Source organism: Dunckerocampus dactyliophorus, chromosome 13 (genome assembly GCF_027744805.1).
Source record: "Dunckerocampus dactyliophorus isolate RoL2022-P2 chromosome 13, RoL_Ddac_1.1, whole genome shotgun sequence".
NCBI lineage: Eukaryota > Metazoa > Chordata > Actinopteri > Syngnathiformes > Syngnathidae > Dunckerocampus > Dunckerocampus dactyliophorus.
In genome coordinates, this window is record NC_072831.1 from 1,904,540 (window position 1) to 1,922,320 (window position 17,781).

At 42.2% G+C, this 17,781-nt stretch overlaps 4 protein-coding genes across 8 annotated transcripts in view; 1 reads left to right on the plus strand and 3 right to left on the minus strand.

Moving 5' to 3' along the window:
• The window catches only part of sos2 (son of sevenless homolog 2 (Drosophila)), a 64,967-nt gene extending 60,600 nt beyond the window's left edge, over positions 1–4,367 (minus strand). For both annotated transcript variants that reach the window (XM_054796521.1, XM_054796519.1), the window contains exon 1: positions 3,555–4,367. In XM_054796521.1, coding sequence (XP_054652496.1) covers positions 3,555–3,638 — 84 coding nt within the window. In that variant the 5' untranslated portion in view covers positions 3,639–4,367. The remainder of the gene's footprint in view (positions 1–3,554) is intronic.
• A 2,845-nt stretch (positions 4,368–7,212) lies between these two features.
• l2hgdh (L-2-hydroxyglutarate dehydrogenase) lies at positions 7,213–15,324 on the minus strand. 2 transcript variants are annotated; one of them, XM_054796537.1, is made up of 11 exons: positions 15,251–15,324; positions 14,314–14,421; positions 12,851–12,969; positions 12,128–12,279; positions 11,919–12,050; positions 11,312–11,474; positions 11,215–11,249; positions 10,980–11,147; positions 9,204–9,361; positions 8,786–8,917; positions 7,213–8,719 (listed from the first exon to the last, which is right to left on the minus strand). In XM_054796537.1, exons 2-11 carry the CDS (start codon positions 14,400–14,402, stop codon positions 8,524–8,526), a joined length of 1,344 nt encoding a protein of 447 aa, XP_054652512.1. In that variant the 5' UTR covers positions 14,403–14,421; positions 15,251–15,324; the 3' UTR covers positions 7,213–8,523. The 2 variants fall into 2 exon arrangements, with proteins under 2 accessions (XP_054652512.1, XP_054652511.1); XM_054796536.1 differs by lacking the exon at positions 15,251–15,324 and having other exon boundaries at positions 14,314–14,915.
• On the plus strand, positions 14,599–16,886 carry dmac2l (distal membrane arm assembly component 2 like). The gene is made up of 5 exons (XM_054796550.1): positions 14,599–14,667; positions 14,770–14,866; positions 15,937–16,145; positions 16,215–16,386; positions 16,462–16,886. Exons 2-5 carry the CDS (start codon positions 14,772–14,774, stop codon positions 16,574–16,576), a joined length of 591 nt encoding a protein of 196 aa, XP_054652525.1. The 5' UTR covers positions 14,599–14,667; positions 14,770–14,771; the 3' UTR covers positions 16,577–16,886.
• Positions 16,530–17,781, minus strand: part of cdkl1 (cyclin-dependent kinase-like 1 (CDC2-related kinase)) — a 28,599-nt gene continuing 27,347 nt past the window's right edge. For all 3 annotated transcript variants that reach the window (XM_054796539.1, XM_054796538.1, XM_054796540.1), the window contains one exon: positions 16,530–17,741. In XM_054796539.1, the coding sequence (XP_054652514.1) occupies positions 17,640–17,741 (102 nt within the window). In that variant the 3' untranslated portion in view covers positions 16,530–17,639. The remainder of the gene's footprint in view (positions 17,742–17,781) is intronic.

Consider the following 17,781-nt stretch of genomic DNA (forward strand, 5'->3'; position numbering starts at 1 on the left):
GCCGTCTGATGGTTATTGCGCTGCAGTCGGCACCAGTAAGGACCTTCATGTGGGTGGAAGACCGCCCTGTGTCTTGATGACAGCCAATCGGATCCTCCGGCTCAGCGCAGGTGTGATGTTTTTGGGTCGACCACTTGACTTTTTTGTTCCATAATGCTCAGGATCTTTCCAAAAATGTAGAATGACTGATTTCCTGCTCCCAACCTCAGCAGCCATGGCACGCTGCGAGAGGCCTTGCTTATGCAGCTCCACAATCCCACCACGTTGGAAAAGAGAAAGCTTCTTAGCTTTACCATCAGGAGGGCATGACAGTGATAGATTTTGGCTTTTTTAGCCTCTCGTCTCAAACTTTTGATCAGGTGATGAACAACCTATTTCAGTTTTTTTTTTGTTTTTTTTGTTTTTGTTTCAATTACAAGTTCCAAAGGTTTTTTTGTCTAAACCCCCCTTCTTGTTTTGCATATGTAGCTCTACTTAAAACCTCATTAAGATGCAAATGTGCAAAATGCAAATTCTAGCAATTTCTCAACTGGCCTTAAGATTTTGATCAGGAGTGTATTTTGTGATAACTACTGTATTTAAAAAAAAAAAAAAAAGAAGCTCCGAATATATTTTTTTATGATTCCTCAAGTCCAGGGTTCCAAAAAGGCGTTGTGGACCTGCCATAGCAACCAGTGACACTAATGACCAAAGGAAAAGGCACAACAATGTTCAGTTGAGTAAATAATAAAAAAATCTGTTCAATAATTCACGCTGGGAATTAAAGATTGCACATTCTGATGTCATAAAACGGAGACAAAGCCAAAGTCTGTTATTCTTCCAACAGGACGCCGTCATTGACATCAGACGCTAACGTCTGCCGTTTTCCCCAGTGAGAACTTGGCAATGTCTGGCATAGTACCATGTTATATAATATTATGTTATTAAAAACTAGCTGCGTTTGTGTGGCCCAAACAATGCGTTAAATCACAGTGGCAGCGGCGGACAAGCCCGTCTCTCTCTGGGTGACAGACGTTTCCTGCGGCGCTTGTGTGACCATTTGAGGCAAAGAGACGACGGCACAGGCAGCCCGCCACCTGCTCTCGCTTTCTCCTCATTCGTCTCTGACGGCAGCACGTTCATCGTAGGACATCTTCAACCTCTTCAACTTATTTTGTAGCTTCACTCCGTCAAGGTTTTTCAAAAATAAACAAATGAATAAATGGTCGCTGTGTAATGGTTGACTATGGCCTAGTTGTCTAAACATATGCATATTGGAGCAATTTTCACATATTCTTGGCTTAAATGAAGCATTTTCAATCATAAAAATGGCTACATGAACTAAAATACAAATATGATGCATTCAAAGAAGTTGTGATGATATGTAGTATACTACACTGGTCACTAGATGCCAATGTTGTCACACTGATGAGACAATAGCCAACGCAGGAAGTACGCTGTCCAGAAAACTCTAACAATGTTATGTTATCTTATTTACATATATTATGTCTTATTTCCTGTTATTATGTCTACTATATTGTGTAATAGGTGCATAAAGGTGACTATAGGGGTGTTATTTCACGTCTACAGGGCTCTAATAGTGTTAAAAACAATATTTAGAAGGTCGTAAACACGATTTCCATACATGAACGAGGGATTACTGTACGTGCAAATGCGTCATGGTCAAATATGCAAATTAGATGTCAAATTGGGTGCCGCTACGCATCATGGAACAGTCCTGGCTGGTACTCTCTGCTATCAGAGGCCATCCTTGGCCTTCCAGTGTGACGATACAGGTAGAAGCAACCAGATGAGGACAGGGCAGTCAAATAAGATTGAATAAACTTAATGATGCCTTCGAGAGAATACCAAAAAAGAGGAAAGACGAAAAGAGTGGATGGTGAAAAAGGAAGCCGGAATCCTGCTGACCAAGGGCAATACATTTCAAATATTTCCTGTTCTGGAAGTTTCAATTACAGTCAGCCCGTGAGAACCATGCTGTGTCTCTCAGGGGGACAAGCCAACATGTTTACGATGTCCCCAACCTTTTTCCCTTTCTGTCAAATCTCAGATGGACTGCCGGCACTAATCAAACGCTGTGAAATGTTACGGTCACATCACAAAGACGAGCACAACGTCACCACAAAGCGCACAACATGAATACTGACAGTCCACTGTTTTGCCCAAATACACCCTTGCACAAGAAATTGGAGGGGAATGGCAAGAAAGTCATCAATGCCAGTGTAGAAAGTTCTGGACAGTTATGGACCTGTGGACCTGACATTTGCATTTGAAAATGTAAGTGGAAATAAAAGTAATTTCCCACAAAATAAGGAACAATTTCTGGGAAATAAGGAAAATGTTGCTGCAAATAAGGGTAAATAAGAAAAATGTTGTGGCAAATAAGGGGAAGCCTGGCACATTTTATGGAAAAACAGTGGAAATAGGGAAACTTTTCAGTAAAATAGGGGAAAATGTTCCAAAAATAAGGGAAAATATGCAACATTTTCTGGAAAAAATGAAAGAAAATCATTGAAAATCTTCTGGAAAGTAAGAGAAAATTAGGGAAACTATGGGAAATATCCCAGAAAATAAGGAACATTTTGCAAAAAATACAACACATTTTGCAAAAATTAAGGGAAATTTCCCTGAAAATTAAGGGCAAATTTCCCAAAAATAAACTAACCGAATAATAAAGGAAAAAAAAAGGTTTTCTGGAAAATAAGAGAAAATAAGGGAAACTACAGGAAACTTCCCAGAAAATAAGAGAATATTTGGGACATTTTCTGGAAAATGCACATTTTCCAGAAAATAAGGAACATCTTCCGTAAAAATCTGGTCTTTCCACCAGAATCCAAACCTCTTTAATATTGATTGATTGCTTACTGCGGTGCCATGTTATTTTCCTGTCGTGCTTTTATTTTTGAAGGTGTAACTTTACCAGCTAGTGTTGTGGGGTGGAGAGGAGAGGAAGCTCTGTTGGTCTGGCAGTACCAGGGAGGTTTTTTTGTCATTAAAGTTAAAATATGGGAAAAATACCAGAAAATAAGATAAAATAATGAGAGGGTTGACAGGTATGCATCTGGATTTTGCGTCTCTTCTTCCCGGGCTTGCGTGAGTTTTCTTCAGGTCCGTCCCTAAAAACATGCATGTTATGTATAAATTGTCCATAGGTGTGAATGTGAGGCCACGTAAACGGATGGAGGATCAGATGCCATTTTTTTAGGGGTTCTGTAGCCCTTTTCTGCACCACCCACGGACCGATACCGAGTCGCGCTGGTTGGGGACCCCTGATCTCCATCACTTCGATGGCTCTGGCTGCTACACCATCACCAAAGAAGTTACTGGTCTAGAAAGACGCATTTGTTAGCATTTGTGGTGAGGGTTTTGTTAAATAAAAAAAGAAGAAGTCTGTGTTGATGTTGTGATGGGAGCAAAACAAAACTGGGTGCAAATGTTTACCGGGGTGAATTATTTACTGGCAAAAGTTTGTTAATGCGAGCACACCGCTGTAATGGAGCTCCAGTTCCCGCACAACAAAGCTGACTACTCCGGGTTTTTTTTTTTTATCTTACCTTACGTAGAGCCTGTACAAAAAGGCCTCTCCACTTGTGACTGTTCTCGTCACTGGAAAAGTCATAGATCTGCTGGGGTTGCATCGCGGCGGGGGTGGCGGCTCCTGGCGTTGCCGTGCTCCGGCCTGAACTGTCAGCATCGGCCCCGGCGGATAGTTAGCTCCGTTTGTGGGTGGGTCAGTCCAGGGCAGGCACGACAGGGAAGGTCCAGGCTGGCTAGTGTGGTGCGTTACGGTGCTAGCCCGGAGTGTTACAAAAAATAGGGGGAAATTTGCTACATTGGGAATGAACAGCACATGGAGCTCGTAGTCAGCTCGCTAGTTTGGCGGCTAACGAGGCTAGGAGTAAACACTAGAAAGCTAATGGCTAATAACAAAGTGGCTAATGAGCTATGAAAGACAATTATTCTAGGCACATATAGTCGAAATAAAGTTTTGCCACTGAGGGGAGAAACCCGCTGCCCAGTAAGCGGAGCTACACGTTTGCTTATTTACTGCGTTAAGAAGACACCTGTGACGCTAGCATGCTAACGCTAGCTGGCGGAGCTAACTGCTGCTACAAGCCGCTGCTGGCCTCTACTTGTTCCAAGCAAGGCACGCTTTCTCCGGGGCCCGTTTCACACCCGGACATCTTCTCTGGGTGGGTGCTTCAAATCCAGCCGACAAACTCCCCCCACAGCAAAAACAAGTCCACAGACGAGTGAAGGTAAGGGCAAGTCCCGGGGGTTGGGGCACGTCTGCTAGCGGAGAAGAAGACGAAGGGGGCGCAGCCGGGATTGTTTTTGGTTTGCTTTGGGAAGTCTGAGATGTTCCAACCAACTTCTCTCTCTCTCTCTCTCTCTCTCTCTCTCTCTCTCTCTCTCTCTCTCTCTCTCTCTCTCTCTCTCTCTCTCTCTCTCTGTGCAACAAAGTAACATAATTATCAAGAACCTGAAGATCACAGCGAACATTGCGTAAACATACGTTGTCGTATTTTATGAAAGCACGAATTAACACAAACACATGCAAAATAACGCCCACTGTTGATCCACCGAAGTGTGACACAGAGTGCATGTTTCACATATATACTCTGCCCCCCCTCCCCCCCGCGAGTCAAAACGTTTGCCCACCCCTGTATTAGCCTATGTGCATGAGTCCGGAATAATGGCCTTTACTACGTTAATTGGCTCTCAATTTATCATTCAGTTCTACGAAATGTAAAATTCTAGTTCACATTCAAAATTTGTTTTTTTTCACTTAAAAATATTTTGTTGTTATTTGAGCTCATTTGGCTCATTTCCCTGAACCTAAGTCCTATTTTCTCCATATTTATAACTTTATGTGCGTTTATTGTATAATACACAATGTACCAACCATATCATACTCGCGTTTTGTCTGTATTCACTATATTGTAATTACTTTTATTTTTTAAATATTAAAACCATAGACATCTATACGTAGACGCCACATCGAGCGGGTTTGCCCACTTCAACCTCGCCGCCATAATTGGCGAAATGTATAGTTTTTCGGTACTACGTAGCTAATGTAATGTGAATTACTCCTGTGTGAGATCAATAAAGTTTTTATCTTAGCCTTCTGAGAAGATCAAATACATTGTTGTTGGCACCTAACGGTTTCCCAAGTATATTGGTGCATGTGTGAATATATAAACCAGAAGCATTAACTTAAAATTATTTGTAGAAAGGCGCTTCATGAAAGCAAGTACATTTGCTTGCGTTCATTTAAAGGGAAGCCTTACCACATCCAATATGGCGACGACGTTGACGTACGGCTCAGCGCTCGATACGGCTGCCACTACACAATACGTACCCGGAACGCAATCGGTGCCGAGGGCTACGTCACTTTCTCTTTTAGCAAATTTTTCACGGCACCGCTTCTGCGACGTCACGTGCTGTGGTAGTTTTATTTTTTAAATGTATGGACATAAATGGTCAATAATCATATTTCATAAATGTAATATATTGGGAGTTTATTTTAAGACTGGCTCTTGTTAAATAGTTAGCATGCGGATGTTTCTATGGTCTTATGACGTCCACCAAGACTGAGCAACTAAACACTTACGTAATGCACGTAGCGCAGACGTTAACGTCATATCCGGTTACGCTTAACATACATACTTTCTTCACAGAAGTACAGATGACGTCTCAAGAAGGCTTTCCCTCGATGGACAACTCCTGTACGACTGAGAGCCTACACAGACCCATACATAAATAGAATAAAACACATAAATACAGTGATATTTCAATGTAAATAACAATAAGCAGAGTGCAATGATGGATTTAGAGGATTCAGCAAGAGTTTTTTTCTTAACGGAAAAATGTCATCCATCCAAACATATCTTCTTAGCAAATCCCTTTTGTGTATTTTTTTTGTGGCGAAAAAAACGTAAAGAAAAGAAGGCTTATAAATTGTCCACTTGCACCATGTATGGATATGATATTTCGCGGATTTTTTTAGTGCTATTTTTTATGACAGCGTATGAACGTTGTTACAGGTCCAGCCTGGTCCTTTTAAGAATTGCATTGTGGGTAGTTGAGTGTCTATCTCTTCTCTCTGTCTCCGTCCCCATTCTTTTCTGCTTCCTGATTGGCTGTAGAACATTGTCAATCAATCCTATTCGTGCTGTCCTGCCATGTCTCCTGCGTCATCGCAAGCGTGCTCACCTGATTATGTAATCACCGGAAAATTAAATCTTGAATAACTCTAAAAGTGTGGTAGCACAAACGTTCATTTTAACTCCACAAAACAGCACCAAAAATTGGACTATTTTGGTTTCATTCCGAGCCTGTCGGGGGCTGGGTGAACTTGAGACGACCAATAAAATATAATAAACTAACATCTCAGATAGCATACCCAGCCCAGACAGCCTTTAGCTAAAACATGTGTACGTGCGCCCCCTTGTGGACATACATGCTCACCACAAGAAAAACAATGTTAATCTAAATGAATACAATGATCGTTAGAAAGCCCATAATTTACCATGTTTTGTGTTGTTTATGCTTCACTGGTAATGTTTAGATTTGGGCGTTGTTTTGTCCCACTGTGTTCGGCCGTCAGTGAACGCACCGCAGTAGTGTGATGTGTCAGTTGAAACGTCTTTTTTATTACTTCTCCGATGCTGTACAGGCACCACATCCTAGTTTTCCTAAGTGAATGCTGTGCGTGAATGAATAAAGGTCAGGTTTTAATTCTGTTAGAGCTGTGTGAGCTCTATTGTACACTTTTGTTCAGTGTAACTCTTGTGTTCATTAATGCTAACATTAGCATTCAAGCTAACTGTATAGTGATTTATTATATTAATAAGCATCATATTGACTTAATTTCCTTATTGAATTCTGTATTTGATGTGCCTTTGGCTAATCATTATGTTTATGTGTAATATTGGTTACATTAATTTACTGTTTATTTATTCAGTGACATTTTGTATTCTTTGTATATTGTTACAGTACCACAGCATAAAGCCTTAAAGACCACAGTTTACCAGTGCTTGCTGCCGCTTATTGACCAAATCCACCAAACAGAGGACAACTTGCCGTGTTCTTTGACTTGAACACACATCTATACCTTTGACCGCTCCAAACCAGTGCATCCTTGGAGACATCTCAACACCCTGACAACCCTCTCCGTTTCAATAATAATAAAAACCTACCAAAGACATTTTTGTAGTTAAAAAAGTGTATTTATTGTATAAAAACACAGTAACATTCACCTGTCAGTCACCTAGGTTAAATGAAAACTGCACTTTTTGGGGGAATTCTGCCCACCATCCACAATCCATGTGATACATTTCACATCTCTGATGTGCTTTCTAAAAGATATAAAAACAGCCAAAAAGTGGCGGCTAACAATGCACGTAATGGGACGCACCCATTCCGCCTAGAAAGCCTTCTGAAAAAACCCCTCCAAAAAGCAGCAACAGAGCTCCGTTAATGTTATTAACATTGTTATGCCAAAGAACTACATTACTGGCGTAGTGACACCTCGCCACACCACACCGGCTAGCGACTAGCTTCACAATGCAGGTTTCCGAAACGTACCTGTTCTAATGCTGATTACTAAAGAACGGAAAACGGTAGAAACAAACTTTTAAAAGACGTGAGTCTAATCTTTCTTTCAGTGGGTTCCATGTGTATATAACCATAGAACACAACAATCTGTGTGCCTTGAAGAATCAGTCAAAATAGCCTAAAATGGCCGGTACTGAAGGGGTTGTCTTGACAAATGGCTGGGATTGAATGAGTTAACGAGCTGCCTCTTTTTAGACGTTTTTATATCTTTAGAACGCACAGAAACACAAAGAGGCGTATTCGTGTCTCACATAAAAATTGTGGGTGTTGGGTAAAATTCCCCCCCAAAAATGCACTTTTCCTTTCGGATTCTAAAGGATGAAAAACTACATGAAGCAGCTAACAATGCACGTAATGGGATACAGCTAGTCCGCCTGCAGAGCCTCATGTTAAAACACCACCAAGTTTGGTGGTTTTCTATCCATGCTGTGAGCATGCAGTAGCAGGTACTGTACATTCATGATAACATGGAATACTTATAGCATTTTACCCTATTTTGGTCATTTTAAGCATCAGCGGTACGTCCTTCCTGGGCGTAATGATTTCCACAATAAGGATTGTGGATGGCGGGCGAAATTCCCAAAAAGTGCATTTTTTTTTCCTTGAAAAGTCAGAATCTATTTGGAGTCACGTGACTGAAAGATGACATACGTCTTCATGACTGTACTTCATGCTTGCGCAACACTTCTAAGGAAATAAGGCGAGGAGAGTTACTGTAGATTTGTGACTTTGCGAGTGAACATCGGCGAAAAACACTGCAAGAGAAACTTTGTTCACTTTGTTGCGCACTTTGTGCTAGCTTTGACTTCATTCCCTCCGACATCCTCCTGAATCAGCAAATTAAGGCTTGTTGCCGCCGCGCCGTCTCTGCGGCGACCGGGCGCTCACGCCAAAACCTAGAGCTTAGAGCGCGAATCGGCTCTCCACCTCGTCGGCGATCATCTCGGCGATGGCGAGCGAGGAGGTGGCGGCGGGCGAGGGAGCGTTGCGCACGTGCAGCACCCGGCTTCCCACGTCGCCCACGCCGCCGTCGAACACAAAGTCGTCCACCAGGTTGCCATCGCGGTCCAGAGCCTGAGCGCGGACCCCGGCTGGACCCCTGCAAGGGCGAACGAGGGGTTAGAAGCGACATTGATCACTGGCATCCGTATGATTGACTCGTTACCTGAGAACGTCGCTCCGAGACAGTTCGGGAATATACTTCTGGAGGATTTTGACCTGTGCGCCGATGAAGATGCCTCGGTACATCTCTCCAACGCCGTACCTGATGTTCCTCAGCACCAGCTTCTGAAGGCCTCTGACACGTCGCAACAAAAACTACACTTGATGTACAGCATAGGCATCACAGTAACGCCTCTTTTGTACTTTTGCTTTATCACATGGCAAATAACTGATCTCGACATGTTTTTAAATCGTACAGCTAAGAAAACAGGATATTTACGTGTGCATGTGCACTGGCTCCACCTAGCGGGGGAAGTTGATCATTACAGTCACAATTGTTAACAGCACTTGTGTATGGAATGGGCTCTCTTTTGGGTGGTGCAGGTGTACCTAATGTTGTGGCCAAGGTGAGTGTGGTTCACCTGAAGGACAGCGCGTCGGCCAGGTCGCGCACGTTGATGTCGTAGACTTTGTAGCCTTCCCGCTTGAAGGCCAGCACGGCGTTGGGACCCAACCAAATGCTGCCGTCCATACGTGGCGTGAAGTGGACGCCCAAGAAGGGGAAGCGGGGGTCTGGCACCTGGAACACACACCATGACATCATCGTGTGTGTGTGTGTGTACATATGTGTAACCATTTGTACGAATTTATTAAATATGAATTCATTTCATCATATTTTAACATTTACTACTTTAATGCATTTTCCAGAAAATGTCCCTTATTTTCCATATTTTGCAATTTTCCAGAAAACAAGAAATTAAACAAAATTTCCAATGGATTATTTCAGGAAAAATAAGGGAAGCCTTCCAGAAAATAAGGGAAGTTTTACAGAATATTTTTTATTTAAAATCTAAAATTGAAAATATTTAAATTTTTTTCAGAAAATAAAATAAAAGAGAAAATAAGGCAAACTTTCTGGAAAATAAGATAAAATAAGGGGCATTTTCCCAAGAATTATTTAAGAAAATTTCCCCAGAAAACAAAACAACATTTCCAGGAAAATAAGGGAATTTTTCAGGAAAAATGAGGGAAGCCTTGCAGAAAATAAGACACCCCCACCCTCTCCCCAAGTAAGGTACATTTTCCAGAAAATTATTTAAGAAAACATTTTCAGAAATAAATTCTGGGGGGAAAAAAAACAAACATTTTCCAGAAAATGACACATTGAGGACAATTTTGAGAAAAATAAGGGAATTTTCCCAGAATATTGAGGAAAAAAAAGAAGGGAAAATAAGATAAAATACGGGAGATTTTCCACTAAATTATTGAAGAAAAAAAATCCCAAAATGTTCCCGTTTTTCAACATGTTTCTGGGTGGGAAGCCCAGTATCTGTGAAAAATAAAATCTAAACAATGCAAGTTTATCTATAGAGTGCAATTTATACACACGGTAATTCAAAGTGAAAAGCAGTTGGAAATCTGGGACATTTCTGGGGAAAATAAGAAAAAAAATGATGAAATACAGTAAGTGAAATTCAACAAACAAAGGGATTTTTTCCCCCCAGGAAATAAAAGAAGAGAACATAAGGTAAGCTTTCTGGAAAATAAGATAATGAATGAATGAATGAATAAAGGGAAATTTTCCCAAAAAATACTTTTGGAATCTTTTCTGGAAAATGTCCCTTATTTTACAGAAGTTTTGCCATGTTTTCCAACATATTTCTGGGTGGAAAGCTCACCGTTTGTGAAAATAAGTGGAACCATAGGACATTTTCGGAAAAATAATAGCAAATAGGGTACATTTTCCAGAAACAAGGTGCGCGTGTCAAGTTGCTCATTGAAAGTTTTGGATCTTTCAACAATCAAACCTTCAAAACAACATGCGTGCGAGCACAGCGCCCCCAGGAGGCAACCTGTGAATTTTGAGCTCGCACTCTAGACAAAAGTCATGCAGTAAAACAAAAACTAACGTCAGAGAACGCACTCGTCTGAAGCACAAATAAGCGACTCTTAAATCTGCTGTTTTTCGAATGGAGTTTGGTTGAGGTGTGCTGCGGTAAATGAAAGGCAGCCTATTGAGGAGGAGTGATAAAAAAAACAAAAAGACAAATATTTCAGGCAGTTGCGCTTCCTGCCAGTAAAAGCAGACGCCGTCCGTACAGTCGGTCCTCAGTACTGATGAGAAGCATCTGGCGTGGAATAATTTGTTTGGTTTCGTACTGTTAAGAAGAAGAAGAAGAAGAAGAAGAAGAACTTACAGGGTAGATGTTACCTTTGACCAGGTAATGTTTCTCAGGCTTCAGGACCAGATAGTCGCCTCTGAAAGGGACGATCCGCGGCTCTCGGCTGCATCCGGATATCTGCGACAGGCGGTCCGAGTAGAGACCCCCGCAGGTCAGGACATAGCGGCAACGCACCTCGTTGTTCTGATGACAAACCATCAAACAAATGATGTGGAGGGGAGGGGGGAATACGAATATTACACATTCTCACCTTTTTGTCTTTGATGGCAATGGGATATTTTAGGCCTGAAAACAGAAAGTAAAATGTAAACGAAATCCAAAACTTTCCCAGCAATGACGCTACTCACCTTCAGCGCCCCCCGCTGGGCTCTCCTTCACCATGGAGATGTCATTGACTTCATACTGAGTCAGCACTTTTCCCCCCGCCTCTTCAAAGTCTTTGCCGTACTGCAGCGCCACCTGCCTCCAGTCCACGATCCCCGTGTGGGGCGAGTCCAACGCTATGATGCCCTAGTGGGATACCATGACAGCATGATACCATAAAGGCATAATACCATGATAATGTGCCACCATTATGGTATGATACCATGATGCCATGATGATGTGTACCATGACACCACGATGTCATGATACCATGATGTCATGTAACAAGATGGTATGATGCCATGATGCTATGATATCATTACGGTACGATACCATGATGGTATGACACTATTCTGATGTAATGACATGACACCATGACACCATGATGCTATGATGTATGATGATATGATACCATGACGGTATGATGCCATTATGCACTGGCATGATACCATGATGTCATGATGCCATGCTGTACAATGGCAGACCATGATGGCATGATACCATGACACCATGATGGTATCACGTTAGAGTGATTTTCATCATTTTGTTCAGGTAAAACATGAAAAAGATAAAAGGCTTCTTGTTTCTCACCCTGCAGTACGGCTCTCGCTCTCGAATCCCTTTGGCGTCCGCGATGCTGAGGTCGCGCACGTTGTTTTTCTGTCCACGCTCGTATAACGCTTTGAGTCGAGGAATTTCCTCCTGCTCCACGGCCACGATAAGCTGCACAAACACACACACACACGTAGTCACACAGCATAGTAGCCAGTGAGTGGTTAAAGCGAAGGACTCAGGCACACCTTGCCACATTTCTTGTAAGGCAGTCCCTTCTTGTCGCAGTACTCGTAGGCGAGCGACGCTCCTCGCACGCACAGGCGAGCCTTGAGCGAGCCCGGCGTGTAGTAGATGCCGCTGTGGATCACGCCGCTGTTGTGGCCGCTCTGATGTGAGGCTAATGTTTAAATAAAACAAAGATGAGCACAGAAGAACATTAGTACTGGAAGTAAGGCACAAGAATGTGACACACTAAAGGGTAGCCTGAATGCTAACACAGATACGGGTCAATGTACTTTGTTACATACAGGAGTTATAAATAATTCAGCCCAACAAGAGAAAAAAGACAAGTTTTCTTTTGAGATTTTGGGACTGAAATGCTACCAAGCGCTATGGCTGAGTGTCACTCCAACTTACGCACCATTCTAGCGGAACGTGGCCGAACATTGGCGACTCCCCGTGTGGTTTTAACGTCAAAGCTCGCACAGCTACCTAACAGCCAGGTTGCAGCGCACACGGCTTCAAAGAACGAGCGAAGCTCGTGAGCACCTTTACAGGTACAAGGTGGTATTACACTGCAAGTCTCGCTGTAAATAAATGAAATGAAACTAATGAGGCCAAGCCGGACATAAAATGCAAATAAAATAAAAACAATTCAAACAACCCATCAAAGAAATCGAAATAAATACAAAATAGATGAATAAAATAGACTTAAATAAGCCAGGCTCCTTCCATTCCTAATTACTCACAAAGTTCTTTCTCCTTTTCCAGCAGGATGAAGCTGAGTGTGGGATGCCGCAGGATGAGCTCTCTGGCCGTGGCCAAGCCCACGATGCCGGCGCCCACCAGGGCGACGTCGTACGAAGAGCTGACGGAAAAATGTCACCATTTATTTAGTTATTGTATGTACTGTACACGTTGTGTTGACAGAGATGACGACACGTTCAGGTCAGCGGTTCAACGTCCTGCTGTACGTGACTCTGACCTTTGAAACGGACACCAGTGCTTGAACAACGCCTCATTCCTATTTCTGTGGATAAAACTTGATTTCTCTCCAACGCGGTGCTGATGGCGCCGTAGGAGCACACAATTGTGCCCTCAAGTTCACCACAGGAAGCAGCAAATGTTCACGCCTCAAATAACAGCTTCTGACATGTGACCTCCCGAGAAAAGTCCGGAACTATTTTATTTTATCAGGAAAAAGTGCCGCTAAGCTTCATTTTTTTTTGTGTGTGTGTGTGTGTTTTAATGAAAAATATTCAATAAAAAAGGTAATAAAGAATATTCAATAAATTAATTTATAAAAACAATTAAACTTTCAATAAGTTAATAAAAAAAAGAATGGAAATATTAAGTAAATTCATATTGAGTAATGGAAAAAAAATGTAATATGAAATCATGAAAACAAGTAATTGTGATGATTTTCCAGTAAATCAATATAAAACCAAAACAATTGAAAAATGACAAACAATGTATAAAATATAAACTGTGGTGTACATATAAAATGATATAAATGCTTCAGTCAATAAAAACAAATAAAAAATATTCAAAAATGAATATAAAATGAGAAAAATGTTTTCTCAAATGAATAAAACATAAAATTAAAATAAGTGAATATCAAGACAAATATTCAATAAATAGTATACTAGTACTGTACTGACAATATTAAATAAATGAATATAAAATAAACATTCAATAAATTGATATGTAGTGACAATATTAAATAAATACAAAATAAAGAAATATGAACTAAGAAAATAATTCAAAATATGAACATAGATGAATATAGAATCATGACAATACAAACATAATATAAAAACATGAAAAATATTCCATAAAAATAATGATAAATTTCGAACATTCACGATAAAAAAAGATCTATTTTTAAAAAATGCTCTGTTTAAGTTGCAGCACGTGCACGTTCGAAAGGCACTCTATTACATAACCATGTAGTCCCGAGAGGAACTGATGTGAAACAGATGCATGCATTTTTTTCTTATCTCTTCAGGATACGACACTTTTTTTCCTGCAGAAACAAAGTCATGCTGTCAAGTTACGCAACCTTTGTGGGGGCAAAATGTCCTTGGCAGCCCAAGAAGTCTTTGAAAGGTTGAGCCAAAGTTCCTCTCGTCTGCTGCTTTTCGTGCAAAATGTAAATATTGAGCAGAAAATGCAGTCAAAGTTTGTTAACTTTCTCAAAGTCTTCTCTTACCTTTGCAAGTGTCTGCTGGCGACGTCATGTAGCACTTTGGGCTGGCAGCTAGCAGCTTTAAAAGAGGCGCTGGCCAGCATCCGAAACATGGCGATTGCTAGAAGGGCTCTTCAGAGCAGCGTTATCATTGTGGGAAGGAAAAAAAATACAAAACGTGTTTTTGCAGCAGCGGTCCGCCTTCAGTGTTGAGTTTCCTCCTCCTTGTGCTGTCATTGCTAACTGGCTGAAACCCGAGCTCTTCCCTTCGCTCTCGCGAGATTTACCGCCTTCCCCTGCACATCCAATAGGCAAGCGCGTTTTGGATGACGTCAAAATGGCCGCGCCCGAAAGATAAACAGTCTGCTCGCTAATAGGGTAGGTCAAAGCATATTTACTCATATTCTGGTAGTTTTTGCCCCACGGTTTACTCATAATAAAGTTTTAAAAAATGTGAAATATATAAAATGTTTATTTCAGGGATGAAGCTCCTTGCGAGGGCGGCGCAGTCTGCGTTGAAGCAGAGCGAGAGGAACCGAAGACAATTCTGGTCATGGCTCAACGCTGTCTTTAACAAGTACATCGTCTTGATATATACTGTGCATTCATATGTATGTACATACATTTGATTGCCACTGCGTGACATTGCCAATGAGGAAAGAGTAAAAACCTATCTTTGCCACGCGACATGTGTTCTATGGTAGCGATTTGAAACTGGATTTTTTACTGACTCGAGTTTTTATGAGTCAGACCTCATTTAGATGTTTGGCCCGTCAGCCTCTGAAATAAATGCAAGAAAATGGACCGAACTTAATAAAGCGCCTCTCTGGTGTTTGGCGGCTGGTTTCACTGCGGGAATCCACAGTATTATTCCCCAAAGCCAACACATTCGGTTCGTAAAATAATGTTACAATGGCCAGATAAAATCATTAATCATTAATCATCAAGTATTTATCCTTACCTGTGAAAGTTAAACTCGTGGGGTCTTGTTTGGGCTGTAAACCGGTTGGTGCCATTCCATAGACATCATTCCCCGTTCTTTCTTGCCACATCCAATATGGCGGTGACGTTGACGTATGATTCAGTACTCGTATTGGTCACCGGAGAAACTCGCTCATGCGCAACACGACTCAATAAATCCACACCAGCTTCACGATTCACTTGTCGGCAACCTGAGTGAGTCGAGTTCTCGGGTTCGAATGCTCGTCTCGCAGGAACAGTGAGTGGAAAGGAGAGTCAATTTGAGGCAAGGATCAGATCTGTCGGTTTTTCCACGTGGTTAATACATGTATACAAACAGAGTTTGGAGAGCAGTTGCACAATTAATACCACGTTAACTGGTTTCCTTTTTCATTTTGCCAGCATCAGCGGCAAGTGAACGAGCTAACAGATGAATACCCGCGAGTCCCGGTCCAGTAAAAAAGACTCGCGAGTTTTGAACGACTCGGCCAATACAGTAGTTAATAGTACCCTCTATTATAGCAAAAGCACTATACCGTTGAATACACAAAATGATATCAATGATAGTAACATAGTCAATATAAAAAATATAATATTACGTGTGTGTCACAACATTTTGTTGGAAGAAGGCTGCAGTTTGATTTCTTTCCTGACTAAACTTCAAATAAAAGCTATCACCGTGCTCAGGGTCGACTACGAGCGAATCAAAGCCGTCGGGCCGGACCGAGCGGCGGCCGAGTGGTTGCTGCGATGCGGCGCCAAGGTGCGCTTCCGAGGCTTCGAGCGCTGGCATCAAGACTACAACGCTCTGCCCACCGGACCCCTGGGCAGATACAAGATCCAGTCCATCGACGCGACCGAGTCGTGCATCATGTACAGAGGCTTCGACTATCTCGGTGTGTGCGCCGTCATAAGTCATATTAGACGTGATGGGCGATGACGTGCTTGATGTGCTTATTGCGCAGACGGTTTGAAACACGTGGAGGAGCTGAAATTCAACAAGTGCATGTACATGGAAGACGCGTGTCTGGAGAAGCTGAGCTCGCTGGAGAACCTGCAGGAGAGCTTGTTCATGATGGAGGTGGTGTCGTGTGGCAACGTCACCGACAAGGGCCTCGTCGCTCTGCACAAGCTCAGGTCCGACTCAGCTGTTGCTCGTATTTTTGCTGCACTGGTCTCTGCCTGCAGCGTGTGATGTGTTTGTGTGCGCAGGAATCTGGAGTATCTGTTCCTCAGCGACTTGCCCGGCCTCAAAGACAAGGAGACCACAGTGGACAGGCTCAAGACGGCCCTTCCCCGTCTGGATTTACACCTGCACCTGGACTGAAAAGAACTGGGGCAGCCACTGGCCACTGAGAACTGCTTCCTGGTGGAGTGTGTGCTTGCATTATGAAGTAAAATATACAAGAGTCATTACAAACTGCACTTTATATTGTTGACACCATTTTATTTCTCAACAGTTTACCAGTAATCCACATTTGGGCTTATTGTTGAAAAGATGAATTTGGCATTTGTAAGATGAATGGCTGTGAACGTCCATAGCACCAACGCCATCATGTGGGAATATGAATATTACTCTTTTTCATGTCAATAAATATTTCAAGCTGTGTTTCACTCCTACAGAGTCCGTCGCAGGACAGAAGGAAATTTTTGGCAAAAAAACCCCTTCCATGTCGTTTTTTAATGAGCAGAGCATGGCGTCGCTCCTTGTCCTCGCTCATCAGGTGTGACTAGAGATGAATATCTTTTTTCAAACCGATACAGAAAACCTTCTGCTTCTGAAGACCAATATACCGATAACTTTTTCTATCTACTTAAAAAAAAAAAAGATTTATCTGTAATTTGTGCACACCTGAAGATAAGGATTGGAAAAAATTTGGATTTGTTGACTTGCCAAATATCACATTACTACTACCACATCACTATCAGGAAATCCAGAGTATGGAGCAGGGTGAGCCACCTGCTGTGGCCCAGCAAGGTTCACTGTATTTGGGCACTCGCTCAGAGAAGCCGGTGTGATGCCACGGAGGTCTCTGGCAAAAAATTTACATTTTTCCAATGCCGCAACGCTTGTTTCTGTCTTTGTCAGAAAGTGAATGTTTGTTGACAAGTGAGCTCAGGGGAAGTTACGACAGGGCGTTAACGTCACAGACAGGAGAAAAAAGGAGCGCTGGATTGGCTCACCCGCACAGCACGGGTAATCTCACCTGGAGCGTTTTTTTAAATGATCACTGATCTGATTCATCGGTATGATGTCATCATTTCCTCATATCGGTCCAATAGTTATTGTGCAACCCCAGTTTGATGACTTAAGTTAAGAGACACTACGGGATGCAGCGCCCAGCTTCATTTCCTGAGTGTTTGGCCTGCATGTGGATGAAGTCCGGCGTCTAAATGTTGGGGAGGTGGTAGTTGAACTTGCGCAGGTTGTGGTAGTACTTCTTGGTGTCCAGCGCTGGGAAGACGCTGCTGCCCGTCAACTGAGGCAAACACTGTGAGAACGCGAGTTGAACGTAAACTGTGTGTATGAAT

Coding starts and splice junctions, on each gene's coding strand:
- l2hgdh (XM_054796537.1), bottom strand. CDS start 14,402: ATGTTTCGGATGCTGGCCAGCGCCTCTTTTAAAGCTGCTAGCTGCCAG. Junction 12,280..12,850: donor GGAAAAGGAGAAAGAACTTT/GTGAGTAATTAG, acceptor TTTAAACATTAG/CCTCACATCAGAGCGGCCAC. Junction 8,720..8,785: donor TCTCGGAGCGACGTTCTCAG/GTAACGAGTCAA, acceptor TCGCCCTTGCAG/GGGTCCAGCCGGGGTCCGCG.
- dmac2l (XM_054796550.1), top strand. CDS start 14,772: ATGAAGCTCCTTGCGAGGGCGGCGCAGTCTGCGTTGAAGCAGAGCGAG. Junction 16,146..16,214: donor CAGAGGCTTCGACTATCTCG/GTGTGTGCGCCG, acceptor CTTATTGCGCAG/ACGGTTTGAAACACGTGGAG. Junction 16,387..16,461: donor GTCGCTCTGCACAAGCTCAG/GTCCGACTCAGC, acceptor TTGTGTGCGCAG/GAATCTGGAGTATCTGTTCC.